The sequence below is a fragment of the Gymnoscopelus microlampas genome (genome assembly GCF_963454915.1).
Source record: "Gymnoscopelus microlampas genome assembly, chromosome: 9".
Classification (NCBI taxonomy): Eukaryota; Metazoa; Chordata; class Actinopteri; order Myctophiformes; family Myctophidae; genus Gymnoscopelus; species Gymnoscopelus microlampas.
The window spans coordinates 32,999,441-33,025,108 of NC_139946.1; the positions used below are offsets into that span (position 1 = coordinate 32,999,441).

The 25,668-nt window shown below is 42.9% G+C and overlaps 1 protein-coding gene across 1 annotated transcript in view; it reads left to right on the top strand.

The window, feature by feature from the left end:
- hmcn1 (hemicentin 1) overlaps positions 1–25,668 on the top strand; it is a 191,236-nt gene that overhangs the window by 43,456 nt on the left and 122,112 nt on the right. The window contains exons 12-17 of the mRNA XM_084066545.1: positions 2,940–3,081; positions 3,862–3,989; positions 4,160–4,273; positions 4,734–4,892; positions 5,679–5,870; positions 5,981–6,076. Coding sequence (XP_083922671.1) covers positions 2,940–3,081; positions 3,862–3,989; positions 4,160–4,273; positions 4,734–4,892; positions 5,679–5,870; positions 5,981–6,076 — 831 coding nt within the window. The remainder of the gene's footprint in view (positions 1–2,939; positions 3,082–3,861; positions 3,990–4,159; positions 4,274–4,733; positions 4,893–5,678; positions 5,871–5,980; positions 6,077–25,668) is intronic.

Below are 25,668 nucleotides of genomic sequence, written 5' to 3' on the forward strand. Positions count from 1 at the left end.
GGTCCGTCTGCCCATCCTCCTTAAGCCAATTTGAATATAGGATGTAATAATGTTATAATGTGTTACATTATGAAACGTATATAGCCGCTCATAATGTAATAACAGCTCATAATGTAATAATGGCTCCAATTGCTGAGAAAATGCAAAGGTCTTAAAAGTTGTAAGGCTGTAAACTAGCTGCAAAGCGCCCTACATTTGAACTATCGATCCTTACTGATGGCTGCTCTGGTACAGTAAGCGCATTTTAGCCTTGGGTGCAGCTAATATTAACCGCTGACATGATTCTATGTTGAGGAATTTTCAATTTAGTTTTTGGGTCAAGGTTCTAATATTTCAAATGTGTCGGCTGTTACGTTTTTTTGCAACATCTGGTAAATCCATGATATATCTTTCAAAACGTGGCGTTTGCTTGTGCTTGAAGTCGTGATGGATGGGGTATCGCCTCACACCAACTACACATTCCTTCACAGCTACTGTACCTCTGTGTATCTATTCAGCCTTTTGAACCCCCCCTCTCTCTCTATCACCCTGTGCCTTCTCTGAGCCTATCCAGAGAAGCTGTCCTACTGTAGAGCTGACTCATGGTATGCAAAGAATGAATCAGCCGCCTCACTGTCTTCCTTCCAGCCATGGGAACAAATACATTGTTTAACCACTTGAAACCTGCTGTCCCTGTTCTGGGGCGAATATTCTGTGAAAATAGCAGATCTCACCGATCTGAGGATTTTTCTGTGTAGGTTGGAAGATGGTATTAATTATATCCAAAACCATTAATCTGCATGTACATCAGCTATTTTCAGTGAAGATATTTGGTGTAGAGGGAAAAAAGGAGGGGGGCCTAGTCTAGGCCCCTGGGAGACTCCGGTCAACAAAGTATTTATATAGGATTTAAGTGACCACTTGAACCCTAGCGTCCCTATTCTGGGGTGAACATCCTGCAAAAATAGCAGATCTACAAGCTCACAACATGTCTCATTGCCATGCATTGTGAGCTTATGGATCTGCTATTTTTGGTGGCATAGAGGGAAAAAACAGCAGACCTAGTATAGAGCCCAGCCAGCATTTACACACATCAATCACAGGCCAATTGCTGAAGTATAGATTATGTGTACCATGACAATGATTTTCTATGGCATCACATTGAAGACGAGGATGAACCCACACCTGCAGAGCACAATGGATTAGCAGTCCATTGCCTTAACCACTTGACCACTTTATGTGTATTTTGTCTGTGTCTGGATAGATATGCCCTTCTCAAATATGAAAACACAATTACTGAAGTACATTAGGACTGGGATCAAGTCTCTTTGCAGGATTAGAGCGGATACAGAAACAGTGCATGCATGTATGTCTGTGTGCAAATTACTGGATACGAAAGGCGGGCTCTAGACCGGATCACACTGGTCAATTTGGAATGAAAACCAGGCTTTGTGCCGCATTGGAAAGCCTGGTGATGCGATGTTAGACAGACAGACAAACACAGACAAAAAGATGGTTTGTAACAGAGTATTTTTACTTGTGAAGTGTGATGATGTGGCTCGGTGGTTAAAGTGATGGGGACTGCTTATCCATTGTGTGCTGCACGCATGGGTTCAAATCCCATCCTCGTCGGTTAAAGATCCTTTTCAACATGGAAAAGGCGGCTTGGCACAAATGATTGAGAGGAGTCCTGATACTACTGTACTTAACCATCATTGACGTGCGTATGCCAATTGGAAAGTATGAGCTGCAAACGTGCTGGTGTTGTAAGCTTGCCATGTACATCAGTTATTTTCGGTGAAGTGATTTGCTGTAGAGGGAAAAAAGGACTAGTATTAGACCCCAGGGGGACCCTTGTCAACAAAGGACAGTATATAGAGTTTAAGCGGTTTTAAGCTTTTTCTCTGCATTGGAGGCTCTTGGTTTGTGTTTTCTATGAGTTGAAAAGACCAGAAACTCTTGGAGATGCTGCTGGCAGCCAGCAAGGGATAAGATAGGGAAAACGCAGGCTTTTAAGGATGAGTTACACATCATGAATCAATTGGAAAATCAGAGCGGATTCCATCCATGACTTTGCGAGGTCTGGATTCAATATTGTTCACTGTTTTACCAATAAAAAGAGAAATGTGGGTGAAAGATGTGCCGTGAAACATTATTGGTTGTAGTTACAGACATCGCTCTTCCTGCTGCAGTGAAAGTAAAAAATTATGCTCCGTTACATCGTTTGATGGAGCCTAAATGAATCTGGTCATGGAGTTGGAGATCGCTTCAGGGTCCAAATAAAAGCAAATACCTTGGTAACAGGGTGGCTCAGTGCTTAGCACTGTCCTGACTTCTGCCCCGACTTGGGCCTTTCAGTGCGGAGTTGGCATGTTCTCTCTCCATGTTCACGTGGGTTTCCTCCAGGCCTCTGCTTCATTAGTCGTTAAACATGCCCTCCATCGCTTTACCTCGGCACTTGGTAATGCTTAGCTCCATACGCCATGCAAGTGGTGACTTGCAGAGGATCAGGGACAGTGTATGAGGGGGAGTGCGGTGTTGAAAAGGAAATCACAGTAATTAATGGGTCACCAATTTTTATGTAACACCAACCTTGTGGGGGCTGGCACAGTAAACAAAAAAAGCAAAGTCGCGAAGCATTCTGGCCAAGATATGCCTCTTGAGTGGACATTGTTGTTGACTGGTTCCCTCTGCCCTTGAAGGGTCGATTTCATGGAGCGTTAGTAGAGTAATGGAGTAGCATTAAAGACATTGTGTGGGTTTCCCTGAGGGGAAATATAAAAAGTCATGTTAAACAACTAATGAAATGCAGATCAGGTGCTCTGTGTTCCTCCCACATCAAACTACATACATGCTAGGGACATCCTTCCAGTACAATTGATTGATTAGTTAATTTTGTGATTTTAGTGAATCATTTGAATAATTGGTATATTGCATGCTTCTTCCTTCTTGTCCTTTAGAGCCCCCCAGGGTTTCAGTGGAACCTCGGAATCAGACCTTTGTGACAGGACAGGAAGTAAGGATAAGATGCACAGCCAGTGGCTACCCTTCACCCCGCCTTGTGTGGACCCACAACGACATGTTCATCATGGGTTCTAACAGGTACATTCATTACCGGTGCTTTCCTGTACAATTTACAATTTACTTTTAGAAATTATAAACTGTACAGGGTGTATTATTGTGTTTGTAGGAGCTTGTTACATGTATCCTTTATTCTAAAAGGAGAGTGGGCAGACCCTATAGTTTCTTTTATAGCCTGCAACAGTTTAAAAAAAAGAAGCAGAAAGACTGTGGGAGCCAAGTTCGAATATTGTGTTTATTTTATTAATAACTGCTTATTTTGTGATTTGTATTTTTGCCTAAACAGTTCATGTATATCGAAGTATATGATTGTTAAATAAGCTAAGATAAAAAGGTTAAATAAGTTAATAATTTGTTTAATTCATGATGAGTTTCTTTAGGTTAAAAACAATGCTGTTACTGTAGCTTTAAGAAGAGAGCTCAGGTTGTGTAACTGAGAATTTAATTGACAATTGCTAACACCTGAGTGTGCCCAGGGCAGTGCTGATTAAGATTACTACAGTATCACCTGTGTGTGCAGGGCTGTGCAGCTTCAGTTGATGCTCAAGACAAGGTCAGAGCGACACAGTTTTTACTGTAGTATATTTTTGAGTTTAAAGACTTGTTTTAGATCTCTTCTGTAACCAGGGAACACATTTTTTGGAATAAATATTTTTGCGATTCTTTTTACATCGGAGTCCTGTGAAGTTTATCTGCTCAAGGGAATATACACGAGTATACAAACGTGCCTCTGAGATTCAACCATTCACAAAGACTTTCCTTAATAATTCTGAACTGTTGTTCTCATCCATCCCACTGAAGACACAGGATGACAGCTGATGGAACGCTGATTATACGAAACATGGAGCAGAAAGATGGTGGCGTGTATGGCTGTCTGGCCAGCAACCAAGCTGGAACAGACACACAGAGCTCCATTCTCACTTACATTGGTGAGTAGTAACATACAGAAGGACACACACTTTTTAACACACAAATTAAATGTGTGTGGAGTACACATACTGTACTAACAAATGCATGAATGTACGTATGTATGTTAATGTACACATGTTAATTCTCTTTGTAAGTCAGTCACTGACACAACCTTCTTTCTCTCCTAAAGAAACTCCTGTGGTGATGGTGGCACTGAGCGAGATTCTCATTGGTCTCGGAGAAACAACAGTGATGGCCTGCTCAAGCTCTGGAATCCCCGCTCCTGAGATCTGGTGGCACAAAGGTAACACACGCACACGCACACACACACACACTGACTGACTCTGTAGATCAGCATATCGTCCCTAAGGACAGTAAGGCAGAAAATGTACAGAATGTCTCACAGGTAGTGACACAGGACCTACACACAAGTAGCCGCTGGGCTATGGCTCATTTTCTGCAGAGAACAAAGCAATGAACAAAAGTGCTGTCAGAAATGTGCTGTTCATAGGTTCCTCACATAGCATTACATATTTATATACTTTTATATGTATTATATATATACGTATATACTTTTATTTTATTTTTGTGACCTTACTGATGGTGTTGCCTTGACTGTCTGTTCATCATGCTGTATCTACAGTACTTTTTTCCTTGCTCCTGAATTTCTCCAGCGGGATCAATAAACGTCTTATCGTAGCATTGAGGACTATCCTTTAAAACCCTTGGTTGACCCAGACTTAACTGTTTCTCTTGATCTCCAGGAGACCTCCGGTTGAGTCCGTCATCCTTCATTGACATCGATGTCGCGGGAGGGACTCTTACTATCGCTGAGACTCGGGATATTGATGCTGGGGACTACACCTGTGTGGCTGTCAACCCTGCTGGCACATCATCAGGGAAGATCTCTCTGGATGTAGGAGGTGAGGTTCGCAACACAATTAAATGTTTAGTGATTTTTTGTAAATACATATATAAATAATAAAAATGCCCTGGAGACAAACTTTAACATTCTTGGCATATATGGAGTTATTAACTTACTGTGAAATACTGCACAGATTTTATTTACCTCAACTACCTCTCAAATTCCTATGCTGATCTAGTAACTATAATGTCAACTGGCTAATGAAAGGGTAACAATGTTTAATACAACTTTATATCTATAAAGTAATTTTGATTAGTATTTGATTAGTATAATTGTTGTTGCATATTTGTGCAACAGTTGGTTCTGATCAAGCAATTTGAGAGTTGTGTGTTATTTGCTATAACGGCTTCGGAGCTGCTTAGAAACCCATATAAACAGCACAGAATTAACCCCTTTATCAAAACTTGATATCTCTGTTTAATTCATATTATAAGATACGTATGGAAACCTGTATAAAAGCAATAGAAGACATGAGATTGTCGATATGATCTACACAGCTGCGATCAAAGCCATGATGTTATTCAGCATAACACACTCCCTCTCGCGTTCTGTTCCTTAAACACTGGTTCCATATTAACTCATGGCAACGATGCCTCAAGTGAAGACGTTACATGCTATCTTTGATAAGAATTTCTGAAAGACTGGTGTGAGCCAGTCACCCCCCCCCCCCCTCCAGCCTGCGTGATGGACAGGTTCATTGTCTGTAGAATGGAAATAATGTGATGCAGATGGACGGCTTTTGCTAAACTATGACCTCTGAGTGACATGTTGATCTTGACCACAGCTGCGCCCGCGTTCACACGAGAGCCATCCGACGTGGCTGCGGACATCGGCTCCAACATCACGCTGTCGTGCCACGTGCAGGGTTACCCTGAACCGCAGGTCACCTGGAGGAGACAGGACGGCTCGGCCCTCTCCAACAGACCCCACACACTCAGCACCATCACACATAACAGAGGGGAGCTGCGCATCACCAGTGAGTTCCACTTGTACATACTATACAGATTGAAATTGACACAATGTATAGTGCACATTATGACCAGCCCCATTCACACTCTAACTTCAGGCTGTAACTCTTTCTGTCAGACTTATGGGTTGAAGATGAAGGGGTCTACGTGTGTGAGGCCCACAATCACTTTGGCAGAATCCACACCCAGGCCAGGATCACAGTAACCGGACTAGGTAAGAATAATCTAATTGAGTCTAATCTAATTGCATACATACACACACCGGTGACTGTCTGTCAAAGTTATGTACACTACCATCATGACTTCTCTCATTTGTGTGAGTGTCCCTTTTCCATCCCACCACATTGAAAACAGGTCAGCACAGGTCAGCAACCTGCATAGCGATTTGATCCCAGATCCCAGTTTGTATATTTGAACAGGGCATAGTGTATATGTCTGTCTACCTACGGTAGATTAATGTGTGAGAAAGGCTATATTGTCAACTGTGTTCAGTAAGTTGAAAATTAACTAGTTATGAATGCATCTCTAGATGCTTTCGGATAAGGATAATTCCTTTTAACAGGTCGTTCATGAAAGTCCTTGCGGTCTTGTTTCCAATGAGAACCTGTGAGCAATTAGGGGTTAAGAGTCTTGCTCAGGGACAAATTTCATTTCATCGACACATATGCTGACCTGGCCTGGAATCGTACCTGGGGCAACCAGGGCCTCTGGCTCCCTAGGTGGGCTCACTAACCACTCAGCTATGGCCCCCCATAGGAATAACCACCTCCTGACAGAGTCGCGACTGTGGATTATGAATCAAGCTGAATTATTATCTTTTGTTGCAGTACACGTGAGCTTTGCAGTTTTATATTTCCTGTGAGAACAGTATTCCATATTTGAAAAGCCATAACTATGTCTGGCTGCATACAAAGAAAAACGTAAAGTAACTCTCTGCACTCTTGAAATGAAAGTCAGTATCCACAACGGGAGTATTGGAAGGGGTCAAGCATCAGTCGAGTCTACAGCCTTCCTGACTCATGGTGTACATGTGCATGAGTTTACCTGACAGGGAGGGAATGGAAGTGTGTGTGTGTGTGTGTGTGTGTGTGCGCGCGCGCGCACGCTTGCCTCCATCTGTTTGAGGTTCCGAGGAAGTGAGAATGCGTTACATCCTCTCGGTGGAACTCTGTCAGGGGAAGTAGTAGTAGTAGCGGCTAGTGACGTCGGAGGAGACATGGTTGTCTGTGCTCTCCCTGAGACCAACCATTAGGGGTCGGCAGTGACAGGGGAGCCCGAAATGGGAGAGCTGGGAATTGGCATAACGACTACATTGGGGCAAAAATGAAATATGGTATAAAGAATATTCCTTGCTTTCTCATGGTTCCACTGCCAACATGCTGTACGGTTTGTTACTTTATGACTTCTCCTGCTAACACATAACTGCCTCTGAATCATCCTGACATTGATGTTTTGCAGTAGGCTTGTGTCTGCTTCTGCAGCTTCAAAGAGATTAATGTGACGCTTGCATTCCTATAAATTTGTCCATTTTATCAAAGTGAGCCCAAGATCACAACTCTCCAGCATTTGCCTCTTTGCTCTCTCTGCTAGTGCACTTCAAAGGTGTAGCGCTGTTATATATCACCATGTGTATGATATAATATGGATGCATGCACGACACACACACACACACACACACACACACACACACACACACACACACACACACACACACACACACACACACACACACACACACACACACATAAATGCATACCTTATACATACCTTATACATTCACACGCACGTTATGCATTCACTGAAAATCTGTACTGTTCATGTCGAGAGCATTGTCAAAAACGTGTTTTAAGTTTACCGTATGTTGATCTATCTATGCATGTGTGTGTGCAGAGCCGGCCCTCCCATTAGGCAGAGTAGGCAATTGGCTAGTGCGCCATGAGGCTGGGGGGGTGGGGGTGCAACCACCAAGCCTCGATTTGTTTTTTTTGTTTTTAAGAATTGAAAAATATATATTTGTGTATCAGTGCTGTAGAAGGAGAATTTGCCCATGTTTGTTTTATGAGTGGGTGGTACCAGATCGTTGTTAGCACTCCCTTTAGTATTGTGACTGTGGGTGTCACTAACTTTTTGGAGGTATTTACACAGATATGCGGGTATAGGGGGAATTTCGGGCAAATTTGCATTTACAATTTTGAAGGCCAATCCCATTTTTTGTTGTTTAACCCTGTCTTCTACCCTGGGCCAGCCTAAGCTGGCAAAATGAGTGGGAGAGAGGTGGGTCATGGGCCCCAGTCCGAGAAGTAGTCGAATCAATTTGTTTTGGGAGGTTTGAAGCTTAGTCTTCAGTGACACTGAGGTGTCGGAGTACCAAGAGGTGCAAGCATAGTCAAAAAGGGGCTGAATCAGGGCCCCTGAGAGGGTCCTGATGGCATTCTTGTTGACAAAAGACGAAACTCTGCCCATAAATTTGGTTCTCTGGTTTACTCTTTTGACCACCTTTGTTGCCATGCTTTCAACTGTCAGGTATTTGTCAAGAATACATCCCAGATAGGTAATCTCTTCTTTGCTAGAGATGATCGTGTCATCGACTTTGACCTTGGAATAATTTACATTAATTTCTCTGAGGGAATGTTTGGTCCCAAAGAGAATGGATTCAGTTTTTCCAAGGTGTAGTGACAGTTTGTTATCGGTAAGCCAGGTACGGATTTTGGAGAGTTCGGAGCTGAGAGCTTCCTCAACTTGTAACTTGTCCTCACCCGAAATCAGGAGTGCTGAGTCATCAGCGAATAGGAACAATTTGCAGTTACAGGCAGCACTCATGTCGTTAATGTATAGAAGGAACAGTAAGGGCCCTAGAATTCTGCCCTGAGGAACCCCACAGCTCACTGGGAGGGATGAGGACATGGTTCCGTTGATGTCAACCACTTGTTCTCTACCCTCCAGGTAAGATCTCATCCAGTTTATCATCATATGTTTTAACTTCTGGAGACCCCTGTCCAGGACAGGCTTCAAATGCGCCTCCTCAGGAGACTTGGCTCAGATCTGAACCCATTTGGGGTGATTTGGCATTAATTAGCCGTTCCGACCACATGCCCTTGCTGACGTCGAGCCTGTCCGAGCTAAAGACATGCACAATACTATCAGCACAGCACATAAGTGACATAAGACTTTCAGAGGTCTTTTAACTCCAGTTGGTTGTCTAGCTCTGGTCCACGTTAGAGTTCTTCTCCTAACGCTATGGACCAGAGCTAGTTGCCTCCCATTCTCTCTCTCTCTCTCTCTCTCTCTCTCTGCATGCATGACAGGAGATTACTTCTAAAACACCATGCTATCTACTTAGCTAACACCCAATGCAAATTCATCATATTAATTAGTCTGTAGTTTTCAATTTGGCTTTTGTATTTTGCATGATATCCTAGTTATTTGTGTGTGTGTGTGTGTGTGTGTGTGTGTGTGTGTGTGTGTGTGTGTGTGTGTGTGTGTGTGTGTGTGTGTGTGTGTGTGTGTGTGTGTGTGTGTGTGTGTGTGTGTGTGTGTGTGTGTGTTAGCACAACTCAGTGAGTACACAGTAAAATCCTCAGCATTAATGTATCCATATCTGAATGGACACATTCGGTTCCACTTTCTGAGTTAAATTACACTCTCTGATTTAAATGAACACTGAGGATTTTGAAGTGTGTTTTAACATGTGTGTCTTGTTAACTACCATGGCCAGTCCCAAGTGGAAACACAGGGCTTTTATATGTGGGTCAAAGGCTAGGCTAGAGAGTCCCACCCAGCTGACATGTATTAGTTATATTACTGCTACTGCCCCACTTCCCTACTGACACAGGACACACACACACACACACACACACACACACACACACACACACACACACACACACACACACACACACACACACACACACACACACACACACACACACACACACACACACACACACACACACACACACACACACCGAGATATAAATACCCTGTGTTTGTGTTTTGTATGCTCTGGGAAAGTGGAAGGAAGTGAATTTGGGCCCAAATGAAGAAAGCATTTGTTCCTGACATCACGAAAAAAACTGCTGTATCATCCATTCTGGTTTGCCTGGTGGGGATTTCGGAGTTCACTACATAAACACTATATACTACTAATGTTGGGAATGTGCACAGGAATCTGATTTGTTGACCTATTGTTGACCTCGGTTATTAAAAGAAAACCATGCCTTTTAAATACTGAATCGCTCCTTAATGCAGGGTTCCCCAATATTTTTTCCCCAAGGGCCAAATTATATCTAGGGTACCAAGCCGAGGGCCACAACATTGCACAACCTGCGAACAAATTGGGGCTTGGGGTACTCGCTACTCCAGTGACAGTGCAGATACTAGTGTTGTTGCTGCTCTTACCACCATTATTACAATTATTATTGGTTGTGGTATTAATAATTTAGCCTTGGGATTCTTAAATCCTGTGTTGAGGGTCACACAAGGCAAAAATGCACTCTTGTTGAAAGCTGAAACAAAATAAGTTGAGAACCAACTTATGCATCTGCAGCAGCTAGTTATGGCCAACCGTTAACCGTTAATTGGTAACCGTTAATTGGTAACCAGTTAATACTAACGGTTAATGGTTAATATTTAAAAAAGAAAGACAAAAGACAGAAAAAAAAAACTTTCGCTTGGACACTATCTTAGAATAGATGAAGACCTATTTGACAGTTGCAAAAAACATAATTGCCTTCCTTGATGCATTAAGGAGTGTCAACGAGCATCAGCTGGTGAGACACACAAACCTCCCCTCTGCAGTGCTCTGAAAGTGACTGGAGTCTGTCTCATTTCTTTCCATAAGCCCTTGAATATGATGGAAAATAATTCAGGATTACTGTGATTATGGTAAGGTCACACTTCATATCACACACACCATACCTGTAACTTTCACTAGGCCCCACCCCCCCCCCAAACAAAAAATTGAATGTTGCCCCTCGCGCGCCGCAAATGGCCAGCGGGCCGCCTATTGAGGAACCATAACCTAATGTGTATACAGATGTGCGATATGAATTAATTAACTCATTGATTGCCATGGACAAATTAATTCAGTCCATCGCCTTAACCACTCGGCCACCTTGTCATACAAAATAAATAGGAAGGACAAACAAGATTTCGCATTCAAAACTAAGACAACATGCCATGACATTTTCGTGCCAGTCATGGGGTGATTGTCAGGGTTAATGTATCCTCTCTATGAAGAGCCCTTTCACATCCAATCACATTGAAAACAAGCCTCAATCGACGAGGGTGGGATTCGAGCCCACTCGTGCAGAGCACAATGGATTAGCAGTCCATTGCCTTAACCACTCCGCCACCTCTTCATGCACTGTAAGAAAAAATACTCCGAAAAACACAATACAAAACAAACAAGAAGGACAAAGCAGATATGGCATGAAAAGCTAAGCAAACATGCCGTTTAATTTTCTTGCCAGTCATGGGGTGATTGTCTGTGAGGGTTATATTTGGGTAACTCCTGTCCGTACTTTGTGTAAGTAAACATTACTTTCACATTAAAAACGTCCTTTTATCGACGAGGATGGGATTCGAACCCACGCGTGCAGAGCACAATGGATTAGCAGTCCATCGCCTTAACCACTCGGCCACCTCGTCATACACTGTAAGCAAAAATACTCAGAAAAACAAAATACAAAACAATCAAGAAGGACAAAGCAGATATGGCATGCAAAGTTAAGGCAACATGCCATTTAATTTTCTTGCCAGTCATGGGGTGATTTTTTTGTCAGGGTTTTATTTGGGTAACTTCTCTCTTTAATTTGTGTAAACAGCCCTTTCACATCCAATCACATTGAAAACGTGCTTTCATCGACGAGGATGGGATTCGAACCCATGCGTGCAGAGCACAATGGATTAGCAGTCCATCGCCTTAATAATACAAGGGGACACACTAGCCCCCTTCCTCTTCGTCATAGTCCTGGATTATACACTTAGGAAGGCCATCAGTGGACGAGAGCAGGATATTGGCTTCACTCTAACCCCAAGGAGGTCGAAACGACATCCCACAGTAGTCCTGACAGACCTGGACTATGCGGACGACATCAGCCTGCTCTCCGACAACATGGAACAGGCACAGGAGCTCCTGAACAGAGTGGAGGTAGAGTGTGCCAAGGTTGGCCTTAGGTTAAATGCCAAGAAAACGAGGTTATCACCTATAACATCCCATCAGAACCTCCACCTCTGACAACAACAGGAGGCACTGTGCTGAAGGAAGTCAAATACTTTTAAGTACCTGGGCTCATGGGTCAACTCATCCGAGCAAGATCTTAAAGTGAGGATGGCACTTGCATGGACGGCCCTGAACGGCATTACCAGTGTATAGAACTCCAACCTCCCCCGTCAAATCAAACCCAGCTTCTTCTATGCAACGGTAGAGTCTGTTCTCCTCTATGGCAGTGAATGCTGGACCCTGAAGCCAACCCTGCAGAAGTCTCTAGATGGGTGCCACACCAGAATGCTGCATGCAGTACTTAACATCAGCAAGAGTACACATGTTACCAACAAGATCCTGTATGAGGGAATGCCAAGGGTGAGCGAGAAAATAACAGCCAGGAGAATGAGACTAGCATGACACTGCCAAAGACATCAATAACTGCCAGCCAGCAAATTGGTGCTGTGGGAACCAACGCACGGTCATCGGTCACGTCCCACAATGACATACGTGGATGTACTCAAGAATGATGCAGGAGCGCAAAGTACCAATTTGGGTAACTCCTGTCTGTACTTTGCTTAAAGAGCCCTTTCACATCCAATCACATTGAAAACTTGCTTTCATCAACGAGGATGGGATTCAAACCCATGCGTACAGAGCACAATGGATTAGCAGTACATCGCCTTAACCACTCAGCCACCTCGTCTTACACTGTAAGAAAATATACTCTGAAAAACACAATACAAAACAAACAAAGATGACAAAGAAGATATGGCATGCTAAGCCAACATGCCGTTTAAATGTCTTGTCAGTCATGGGGTGATTGTCTGTCAGGGTTATATTTGGGTAACTCCTGTCTGTACTTTGTCTAAACAGCCCTTTCACATGCAATCACATTAAAAAACGTCCTTTTATCAACGAGGATGGGATTCGAACACACGCGTGCAGAGCACAATGGATTAGCAGTCCATCGCCTTAACCACTCGGCCACCTCGTCATACACTGTAAGAAATGATACTCAAAAAAACAAAATCCAAAACAAACAAGAAGTACAACGCAGATATGGCATGCAAAGCTAAGCCAATATGCTATTTTTTTCTTGCCAGTCACGGGGTGATCGTCTTTCAGGGTTTTACTTGGGTAACTTCTCTCTTTAATTTGTGTAAACAGCCCTTTCACATCCAATCACATTAAAAACGTCCTTTTATCGACGAGGATGGGATTCGAACCCACGCGTGCAGAGCACAATGGATTAGCAGTCCATCGCCTTAACCACTCGGCCACCTCGTCATACACTGTAAGAAATGATACTCAAAAAAACAAAATCCAAAACAAACAAGAAGTACAACTCAGATATGGCATGCAAAGCTAAGCCAATATGCCATTGCTTTCTTGCCAGTCAAGGGGTGATAGTCTGTCAGGGTTTTACTTGGGTAACTTCTGTCTTTAATTTGTGTAAACAGCCCTTTCACATCCAATCACATTAAAAACGTCCTTTTATCGACGAGGATGGGATTCGAACCCACGCGTGCAGAGCACAATGGATTAGCAGTCCATCGCCTTAACCACTCGGCCACCTCGTCATACACTGTAAGAAATGATACTCAAAAAAACAAAATCCAAAACAAACAAGAAGTACAACGCAGATATGGCATGCAAAGCTAAGCCAATATGCCATTTTTTTCTTGCCAGTCAAGGGGTGATCGTCTGTCAGGGTTTTACTTGGGTAACTTCTCTCTTTAATTTGTGTAAACAGCCCTTTCACATCCAATCACATTAAAAATGTCCTTTTATCGACAAGGATGGGATTCGAACCCACGCGTGCAGAGCACAATGGATTAGCAGTCCATCGCCTTAACCACTCGGCCACCTCGTCATACACTGTAAGAAATGATACTCAAAAAAACAAAATCCAAAACAAACAAGAAGTACAACGCAGATATGGCATGCAAAGCTAAGCCAATATGCCGTTTTTTTCTTGCCAGTCAAGGGGTGATCGTCTGTCAGGGTTTTACTTGGGTAACTTCTCTCTTTAATTTGTGTAAACAGCCCTTTCACATCCAATCACATTAAAAACGTCCTTTTATCGACGAGGATGGGATTCGAACCCACGCGTGCAGAGCACAATGGATTAGCAGTCCATCGCCTTAACCACTCGGCCACCTCGTCATACACTGTAAGAAATGATACTCAAAAAAAGAAAATCCAAAACAAACAAGAAGTACAACGCAGATATGGCATGCAAAGCTAAGCCAATACGCCATTTTTTTCTTGCCAGTCAAGGGGTGATCGTCTGTCAGGGTTTTACTTGGGTAACTTCTCTCTTTAATTTTTGTAAACAGCCCTTTCACATCCAATCACATTAAAAACGTCCTTTTATCGACGAGGATGGGATTCGAACCCACGCGTGCAGAGCACAATGGATTAGCAGTCCATCGCCTTAACCACTCGGCCACCTCGTCATACACTGTAAGAAATGATACTCAAAAAAACAAAATCCAAAACAAACAAGAAGTACAACTCAGATATGGCATGCAAAGCTAAGCCAATATGCCATTTTTTTCTTGCCAGTCAAGGGGTGATCGTCTGTCAGGGTTTTACTTGGGTAACTTCTCTCTTTAATTTGTGTAAACAGCCCTTTCACATCCAATCACATTAAAAACGTCCTTTTATCGGCGAGGATGGGATTCGAACCCACGCGTGCAGAGCACAATGGATTAGCAGTCCATCGCCTTAACCACTCGGCCACCTCGTCATACACTGTAAGAAATGATACTCAAAAAAACAAAATCCAAAACAAACAAGAAGTACAACGCAGATATGGCATGCAAAGCTAAGCCAATATGCCATTTTTTTCTTGCCAGTCAAGGGGTGATCGTCTGTCATGGTTTTACTTGGGTAACTTCTCTCTTTAATTTGTGTAAACAGCCCTTTCACATCCAATCACATTAAAAACGTCCTTTTATCGACGAGGATGGGATTCGAACCCACGCGTGCAGAGCACAATGGATTAGCAGTCCATCGCCTTAACCACTCGGCCACCTCGTCATACACTGTAAGAAATGATACTCAAAAAAACAAAATCCAAAACAAACAAGAAGTACAACGCAGATATGCCATGCAAAGCTAAGCCAATATGCCATTTTTTTCTTGCCAGTCAAGGGGTGATCGTCTGTCAGGGTTTTACTTGGGTAACTTCTCTCTTTAATTTGTGTAAACAGCCCTTTCACATCCAATCACATTAAAAACGTCCTTTTATCGACGAGGATGGGATTCGAACCCACGCGTGCAGAGCACAATGGATTAGCAGTCCATCGCCTTAACCACTCGGCCACCTCGTTATACACTGTAAGAAATGATACTCAAAAAAACAAAATCCAAAACAAACAGGAAGTACAACGCAGATATGGCATGCAAAGCTAAGCCAATACGCCATTTTTTTCTTGCCAGTCAAGGGGTGATCGTCTGTCAGGGTTTTACTTGGGTAACTTCTCTCTTTAATTTGTGTAAACAGCCCTTTCACATCCAATCACATTAAAAACGTCCTTTTATCGACGAGGATGGGATTCGAACCCACGCTTGCAGAGCACAATGGATTAGCAGTCCATCGCCTTACCCACTCGGCCACCTCGTCATACACTGTAAGAAATGATACTCAAAAAAACAAAATCCAAAACAAACAAGAAGTACAACGCAGATATGGCATGCAAAGCTAAGCCAATACGCCATTTTTTTCTTGCCAGTCAAGGGGTGATCGTCTGTCAGGGTTTTACTTGGGTAACTTCTCTCTTTAATTTGTGTAAACAGCCCTTTCACATCCAATCACATTAAAAACGTCCTTATAACAATGATAATCGACTGGTTCTTTAGAACCGGACTCAAGAGCCACTCTGAAGGCCTAGCTGGGTTGTAAGGCCAGCTAGTCGTCCTGAATATGCAATCTGTGATTAACTGGGTTGTAAGGCCAGCCAATCTCCTGCCTGGTACTCGGGAGAGAGTTAAGATGTCTATCGGAATCGCTCTGGAATGTGCCTATCTGAGAGCCTCTTCTTATAATGCTGGCTTGCGGTCCTGACATCACTATGATGATGTCAGATAGTGTCAGACGTCTCCATATATGGAGCTGCCGATGTTAGTTATGGCCAAATATGGGATCAAGACTTCAGCCCTGGACGTGATGGCTATGTCTATACATGGAGTTTCGGGGAAGGGTTCGCTGATGTCAGACTCCGTACATATGGCACGTTTGGGTCTCTATGACGACTTTGCAGGTCTATTATCTCCATCTATGGGGATCTCCATATATAGGCTATTGCTGGCAACTATGCCCTGAATGTTTCCTAAGTATGCCCTGAATGTTCGTAACAGTCCTTTTATCGACGAGGATGGGATTCGAACCCACGCATGCAGAGCACAATGGATTAGCAGTCCATCGCCTTAACCACTCGGCCACCTTGTCATACACTGTAAGAAATGATACTCAAAAAAACAAAATCCAAAACAAACAAGAAGTACAACGCAGATATGGCATGCAAAGCTAAGCCAATATGCCATTTTTTTCTTGCCAGTCACGGGGTGATCGTCTGTCAGGGTTTTACTTGGGTAACTTCTCTCTTTAATTTGTGTAAACAGCCCTTTCACATCCAATCACATTAAAAACATCCTTTTATCGACGAGGATGGGATTCGAACCCACGCGTGCAGAGCACAATGGATTAGCAGTCCATCGCCTTAACCACTCGGCCACCTCGTCATACACTGTAAGAAATGATACTCAAAAAAACAAAATCCAAAACAAACAAGAAGTACAACTCAGATATGGCATGCAAAGCTAAGCCAATATGCCATTTTTTTCTTGCCAGTCAAGGGGTGATCGTCTGTCAGGGTTTTACTTGGGTAACTTCTCTCTTTAATTTGTGTAAACAGCCTTTCACATCCAATCACATTAAAGACGTCCTTTTATCGACGAGGATGGGATTCGAACCCACGCGTGCAGAGCACAATGGATTAGCAGTCCATCGCCTTAACCACTCGGCCACCTCGTCATACACTGTAAGAAATGATACTCAAAAAAACAAAATCCAAAACAAACAAGAAGTACAACGCAGATATGGCATGCAAAGCTAAGCCAATATGCCATTTTTTTCTTGCCAGTCAAGGGGTGATCGTCTGTCAGGGTTTTACTTGGGTAACTTCTCTCTTTAATTTGTGTAAACAGCCCTTTCACATCCAATCACATTAAAAACGTCCTTTTATCGACGAGGATGGGATTCGAACCCACGCGTGCAGAGCACAATGGATTAGCAGTCCATCGCCTTAACCACTCGGCCACCTCGTCATACACTGTAAGAAATGATACTCAAAAAAACAAAATCCAAAACAAACAAGAAGTACAACGCAGATATGGCATGCAAAGCTAAGCCAATACGCCATTTTTTTCTTGCCAGTCAAGGGGTGATCGTCTGTCAGGGTTTTACTTGGGTAACTTCTCTCTTTAATTTGTGTAAACAGCCCTTTCACATCCAATCACATTAAAAACATCCTTTTATCGACGAGGATGGGATTCGAACCCACGCGTGCAGAGCACAATGGATTAGCAGTCCATCGCCTTAACCACTCGGCCACCTCGTCATACACTGTAAGAAATGATACTCAAAAAAACAAAATCCAAAACAAACAAGAAGTACAACGCAGATATGGCATGCAAAGCTAAGCCAATACGCCATTTTTTTCTTGCCAGTCAAGGGGTGATCATCTGTCAGGGTTTTCCTTGGGTAACTTCTCTCTTTAATTTTTGTAAACAGCCCTTTCACATCCGATCACATTAAAAACGTCCTTTTATCGACGAGGATGGGATTCGAACCCACGCGTGCAGAGCACAATGGATTAGCAGTCCATCGCCTTAACCACTCGGCCACCTCGTCATACACTGTAAGAAATGATACTCAAAAAAACAAAATCCAAAACAAACAAGAAGTACAACGCAGATATGGCATGCAAAGCTAAGCCAATACGCCGTTTTTTTTTTGCCAGTCAAGGGGTGATCGTCTGTCAGGGTTTTACTTGGGTAACTTCTCTCTTTAATTTGTGTAAACAGCCCTTTCACATCCAATCACATTAAAAACGTCCTTTTATCGACGAGGATGGGATTCCAACCCACGCGTGCAGAGCACAATGGATTAGCAGTCCATCGCCTTAACCACTCGGCCACCTCGTCATACACTGTAAGAAATGATACTCAAAAAAACAAAATCCAAAACAAACAAGAAGTACAACGCAGATATGGCATGCAAAGCTAAGCCAATACGCCATTTTTTTCTTGCCAGTCAAGGGGTGATCGTCTGTCAGGGTTTTACTTGGGTAACTTCTCTCTTTAATTTGTGTAAACAGCCCTTTCACATCCAATCACATTAAAAACGTCCTTTTATCGACGAGGATGGGATTCGAACCCACGCGTGCAGAGCACAATGGATTAGCAGTCCATCGCCTTAACCACTCGGCCACCTCGTCATACACTGTAAGAAATGATACTCAAAAAAACAAAATCCAAAACAAACAAGAAGTACAACGCAGATATGGCATGCAAAGCTAAGCCAATATGCCATTTTTTTCTTGCCAGTCAAGGGGTGATCGTCTGTCATGGTTTTACTTGGGTAACTTCTCTCTTTAATTTGTGTAAACAGCCCTTTCACATCCAAGACGTCCTTTTATCGACGAGGATGGGATTCGAACCCACGCGTGCAGAGCACAATGGATTAGCAGTCCATCGCCTTAACCACTCGGCCACCTCGTCATACACTGTAAGAAATGATACTCAAAAAAACAAAATCCAAAACAAACAAGAAGTACAACGCTGATATGGCATGCAAAGCTAAGCCAATATAACGTTTTTTTCTTGCCAGTCAAGGGGTGATCGTCTGTCAGGGTTTTACTTGGGTAACTTCTCTCTTTAATTTGTGTAAACAGCCCTTTCACATCCAATCACATTAAAAACGTCCTTTTATCGACGAGGATGGGATTCGAACCCACGCGTGCAGAGCACAATGGATTAGCAGTCCATCGCCTTAACCACTCGGCCACCTCGTCATACACTGTAAGAAATGATACTCAAAAAAACAAAATCCAAAACAAACAAGAAGTACAACGCAGATATGGCATGCAAAGCTAAGCCAATACGCCGTTTTTTTCTTGCCAGTCAAGGGGTGATCGTCTGTCATGGTTTTACTTGGGTAACTTCTCTCTTTAATTTGTGTAAACAGCCCTTTCACATCCAATCACATTAAAAACGTCCTTTTATCGACGAGGATGGGATTCCAACCCACGCGTGCAGAGCACAATGGATTAGCAGTCCATCGCCTTAACCACTCGGCCACCTCGTCATACACTGTAAGAAATGATACTCAAAAAAACAAAATCCAAAACAAACAAGAAGTACAACGCAGATATGGCATGCAAAGCTAAGCCAATACGCCATTTTTTTCTTGCCAGTCAAGGGGTGATCGTCTGTCAGGGTTTTACTTGGGTAACTTCTCTCTTTAATTTGTGTAAACAGCCCTTTCACATCCAATCACATTAAAAACATCCTTTTATCGACGAGGATGGGATTCGAACCCACGCGTGCAGAGCACAATGGATTAGCAGTCCATCGCCTTAACCACTCGGCCACCTCGTCATACACTGTAAGAAATGATACTCAAAAAAACAAAATCCAAAACAAACAAGAAGTACAACGCAGATATGGCATGCAAAGCTAAGCCAATACGCCATTTTTTTCTTGCCAGTCAAGGGGTGATCATCTGTCAGGGTTTTCCTTGGGTAACTTCTCTCTTTAATTTTTGTAAACAGCCCTTTCACATCCGATCACATTAAAAACGTCCTTTTATCGACGAGGATGGGATTCGAACCCACGCGTGCAGAGCACAATGGATTAGCAGTCCATCGCCTTAACCACTCGGCCACCTCGTCATACACTGTAAGAAATGATACTCAAAAAAACAAAATCCAAAACAAACAAGAAGTACAACGCAGATATGGCATGCAAAGCTAAGCCAATACGCCGTTTTTTTTTTGCCAGTCAAGGGGTGATCGTCTGTCAGGGTTTTACTTGGGTAACTTCTCTCTTTAATTTGTGTAAACAGCCCTTTCACATCCAATCACATTAAAAACGTCCTTTTATCGACGAGGATGGGATTCAAACCCACGCGTGCAGAGCACAATGGATTAGCAGTCCATCGCCTTAACCACTCGGCCACCTCGTCATACACTGTAAGAAATGATACTCAAAAAAACAAAATCCAAAACAAACAAGAAGTACAACGCAGATATGGCATGCAAAGCTAAGCCAATACGCCATTTTTTTCTTGCCAGTCAAGGGGTGATCGTCTGTCAGGGTTTTACTTGGGTAACTTCTCTCTTTAATTTGTGTAAACAGCCCTTTCACATCCAATCACATTAAAAACGTCCTTTTATCGACGAGGATGGGATTCGAACCCACGCGTGCAGAGCACAATGGATTAGCAGTCCATCGCCTTAACCACTCGGCCACCTCGTCATACACTGTAAGAAATGATACTCAAAAAAACAAAATCCAAAACAAACAAGAAGTACAACGCAGATATGGCATGCAAAGCTAAGCCAATATGCCATTTTTTTCTTGCCAGTCAAGGGGTGATCGTCTGTCATGGTTTTACTTGGGTAACTTCTCTCTTTAATTTGTGTAAACAGCCCTTTCACATCCAAGACGTCCTTTTATCGACGAGGATGGGATTCGAACCCACGCGTGCAGAGCACAATGGATTAGCAGTCCATCGCCTTAACCACTCGGCCACCTCGTCATACACTGTAAGAAATGATACTCAAAAAAACAAAATCCAAAACAAACAAGAAGTACAACGCTGATATGGCATGCAAAGCTAAGCCAATATGCCGTTTTTTTCTTGCCAGTCAAGGGGTGATCGTCTGTCAGGGTTTTACTTGGGTAACTTCTCTCTTTAATTTGTGTAAACAGCCCTTTCACATCCAATCACATTAAAAACGTCCTTTTATCGACGAGGATGGGATTCGAACCCACGCGTGCAGAGCACAATGGATTAGCAGTCCATCGCCTTAACCACTCGGCCACCTCGTCATACACTGTAAGAAATGATACTCAAAAAAACAAAATCCAAAACAAACAAGAAGTACAACGCAGATATGGCATGCAAAGCTAAGCCAATACGCCGTTTTTTTCTTGCCAGTCAAGGGGTGATCGTCTGTCATGGTTTTACTTGGGTAACTTCTCTCTTTAATTTGTGTAAACAGCCCTTTCACATCCAATCACATTAAAAACATCCTTCTATCGACGAGGATGGGATTCCAACCCACGCGTGCAGAGCACAATGGATTAGCAGTCCATCGCCTTAACCACTCGGCCACCTCGTCATACACTGTAAGAAATGATACTCAAAAAAACAAAATCCAAAACAAACAAGAAGTACAACGCAGATATGGCATGCAAAGCTAAGCCAATACGCCATTTTTTTCTTGCCAGTCAAGGGGTGATCGTCTGTCAGGGTTTTACTTGGGTAACTTCTCTCTTTAATTTTTGTAAACAGCCCTTTCACATCCAATCACATTAAAAACGTCCTTTTATCGACGAGGATGGGATTCGAACCCACGCGTGCAGAGCACAATGGATTAGCAGTCCATCGCCTTAACCACTCGGCCACCTCGTCATACACTGTAAGAAATGATACTCAAAAAAACAAAATCCAAAACAAACAAGAAGTACAACGCAGATATGGCATGCAAAGCTAAGCCAATATGCCATTTTTTTCTTGCCAGTCACGGGGTGATCGTCTGTCAGGGTTTTACTTGGGTAACTTCTCTCTTTAATTTGTGTAAACAGCCCTTTCACATCCAATCACATTAAAAACATCCTTTTATCGACGAGGATGGGATTCGAACCCACGCGTGCAGAGCACAATGGATTAGCAGTCCATCGCCTTAACCACTCGGCCACCTCGTCATACACTGTAAGAAATGATACTCAAAAAAACAAAATCCAAAACAAACAAGAAGTACAACGCAGATATGGCATGCAAAGCTAAGCCAATATGCCATTTTTTTCTTGCCAGTCAAGGGGTGATCGTCTGTCATGGTTTTACTTGGGTAACTTCTCTCTTTAATTTGTGTAAACAGCCCTTTCACATCCAATCACATTAAAAACGTCCTTTTATCGACGAGGATGGGATTCGAACCCACGCGTGCAGAGCACAATGGATTAGCAGTCCATCGCCTTAACCACTCGGCCACCTCGTCATACACTGTAAGAAATGATACTCAAAAAAACAAAATCCAAAACAAACAAGAAGTACAACGCAGATATGCCATGCAAAGCTAAGCCAATATGCCATTTTTTTCTTGCCAGTCAAGGGGTGATCGTCTGTCAGGGTTTTACTTGGGTAACTTCTCTCTTTAATTTGTGTAAACAGCCCTTTCACATCCAATCACATTAAAAACGTCCTTTTATCGACGAGGATGGGATTCGAACCCACGCGTGCAGAGCACAATGGATTAGCAGTCCATCGCCTTAACCACTCGGCCACCTCGTCATACACTGTAAGAAATGATACTCAAAAAAACAAAATCCAAAACAAACAGGAAGTACAACGCAGATATGGCATGCAAAGCTAAGCCAATACGCCATTTTTTTCTTGCCAGTCAAGGGGTGATCGTCTGTCAGGGTTTTACTTGGGTAACTTCTCTCTTTAATTTGTGTAAACAGCCCTTTCACATCCAATCACATTAAAAACGTCCTTTTATCGACGAGGATGGGATTCGAACCCACGCGTGCAGAGCACAATGGATTAGCAGTCCATCGCCTTAACCACTCGGCCACCTCGTCATACACTGTAAGAAATGATACTCAAAAAAACAAAATCCAAAACAAACAAGAAGTACAACGCAGATATGGCATGCAAAGCTAAGCCAATACGCCATTTTTTTCTTGCCAGTCAAGGGGTGATCGTCTGTCAGGGTTTTACTTGGGTAACTTCTCTCTTTAATTTGTGTAAACAGCCCTTTCACATCCAATCACATTAAAAACGTCCTTTTATCGACGAGGATGGGATTCGAACCCACGCGTGCAGAGCACAATGGATTAGCAGTCCATCGCCTTAACCACTCGGCCACCTCGTCATACACTGTAAGAAATGATACTCAAAAAAACAAAATCCAAAACAAACAAGAAGTACAACGCAGATATGGCATGCAAAGCTAAGCCAATACGCCGTTTTTTTTTTGCCAGTCAAGGGGTGATCGTCTGTCAGGGTTTTACTTGGGTAACTTCTCTCTTTAATTTGTGTAAACAGCCCTTTCACATCCAATCACATTAAAAACGTCCTTTTATCGACGAGGATGGGATTCGAACCCACGCGTGCAGAGCACAATGGATTAGCAGTCCATCGCCTTAACCACTCGGCCACCTCGTCATACACTGTAAGAAATGATACTCAAAAAAACAAAATCCAAAACAAACATGAAGTACAACGCTGATATGGCATGCAAAGCTAAGCCAATATGCCGTTTTTTTCTTGCCAGTCAAGGGGTGATCGTCTGTCAGGGTTTTACTTGGGTAACTTCTCTCTTTAATTTGTGTAAACAGCCCTTTCACATCCAATCACATTAAAAACGTCCTTTTATCGACGAGGATGGGATTCGAACCCACGCGTGCAGAGCACAATGGATTAGCAGTCCATCTCCTTAACCACTCGGCCACCTCGTCATACACTGTAAGAAATGATACTCAAAAAAACAAAATCCAAAACAAACAAGAAGTACAACGCAGATATGGCATGCAAAGCTAAGCCAATACGCCGTTTTTTTCTTGCCAGTCAAGGGGTGATCGTCTGTCATGGTTTTACTTGGGTAACTTCTCTCTTTAATTTGTGTAAACAGCCCTTTCACATCCAATCACATTAAAAACGTCCTTTTATCGACGAGGATGGGATTCCAACCCACGCGTGCAGAGCACAATGGATTAGCAGTCCATCGCCTTAACCACTCGGCCACCTCGTCATACACTGTAAGAAATGATACTCAAAAAAACAAAATCCAAAACAAACAAGAAGTACAACGCAGATATGGCATGCAAAGCTAAGCCAATACGCCATTTTTTTCTTGCCAGTCAAGGGGTGATCGTCTGTCAGGGTTTTACTTGGGTAACTTCTCTCTTTAATTTTTGTAAACAGCCCTTTCACATCCAATCACATTAAAAACGTCCTTTTATCGACGAGGATGGGATTCGAACCCACGCGTGCAGAGCACAATGGATTAGCAGTCCATCGCCTTAACCACTCGGCCACCTCGTCATACACTGTAAGAAATGATACTCAAAAAAACAAAATCCAAAACAAACAAGAAGTACAACGCAGATATGGCATGCAAAGCTAAGCCAATATGCCATTTTTTTCTTGCCAGTCACGGGGTGATCGTCTGTCAGGGTTTTACTTGGGTAACTTCTCTCTTTAATTTGTGTAAACAGCCCTTTCACATCCAATCACATTAAAAACATCCTTTTATCGACGAGGATGGGATTCGAACCCACGCGTGCAGAGCACAATGGATTAGCAGTCCATCGCCTTAACCACTCGGCCACCTCGTCATACACTGTAAGAAATGATACTCAAAAAAACAAAATCCAAAACAAACAAGAAGTACAACGCTGATATGGCATGCAAAGCTAAGCCAATATGCCGTTTTTTTCTTGCCAGTCAAGGGGTGATCGTCTGTCAGGGTTTTACTTGGGTAACTTCTCTCTTTAATTTGTGTAAACAGCCCTTTCACATCCAATCACATTAAAAACGTCCTTTTATCGACGAGGATGGGATTCGAACCCACGCGTGCAGAGCACAATGGATTAGCAGTCCATCTCCTTAACCACTCGGCCACCTCGTCATACACTGTAAGAAATGATACTCAAAAAAACTAAATCCAAAACAAACAAGAAGTACAACGCAGATATGGCATGCAAAGCTAAGCCAATACGCCGTTTTTTTCTTGCCAGTCAAGGGGTGATCGTCTGTCATGGTTTTACTTGGGTAACTTCTCTCTTTAATTTGTGTAAACAGCCCTTTCACATCCAATCACATTAAAAACGTCCTTTTATCGACGAGGATGGGATTCCAACCCACGCGTGCAGAGCACAATGGATTAGCAGTCCATCGCCTTAACCACTCGGCCACCTCGTCATACACTGTAAGAAATGATACTCAAAAAAACAAAATCCAAAACAAACAAGAAGTACAACGCAGATATGGCATGCAAAGCTAAGCCAATACGCCATTTTTTTCTTGCCAGTCAAGGGGTGATCGTCTGTCAGGGTTTTACTTGGGTAACTTCTCTCTTTAATTTTTGTAAACAGCCCTTTCACATCCAATCACATTAAAAACGTCCTTTTATCGACGAGGATGGGATTCGAACCCACGCGTGCAGAGCACAATGGATTAGCAGTCCATCGCCTTAACCACTCGGCCACCTCGTCATACACTGTAAGAAATGATACTCAAAAAAACAAAATCCAAAACAAACAAGAAGTACAACGCAGATATGGCATGCAAAGCT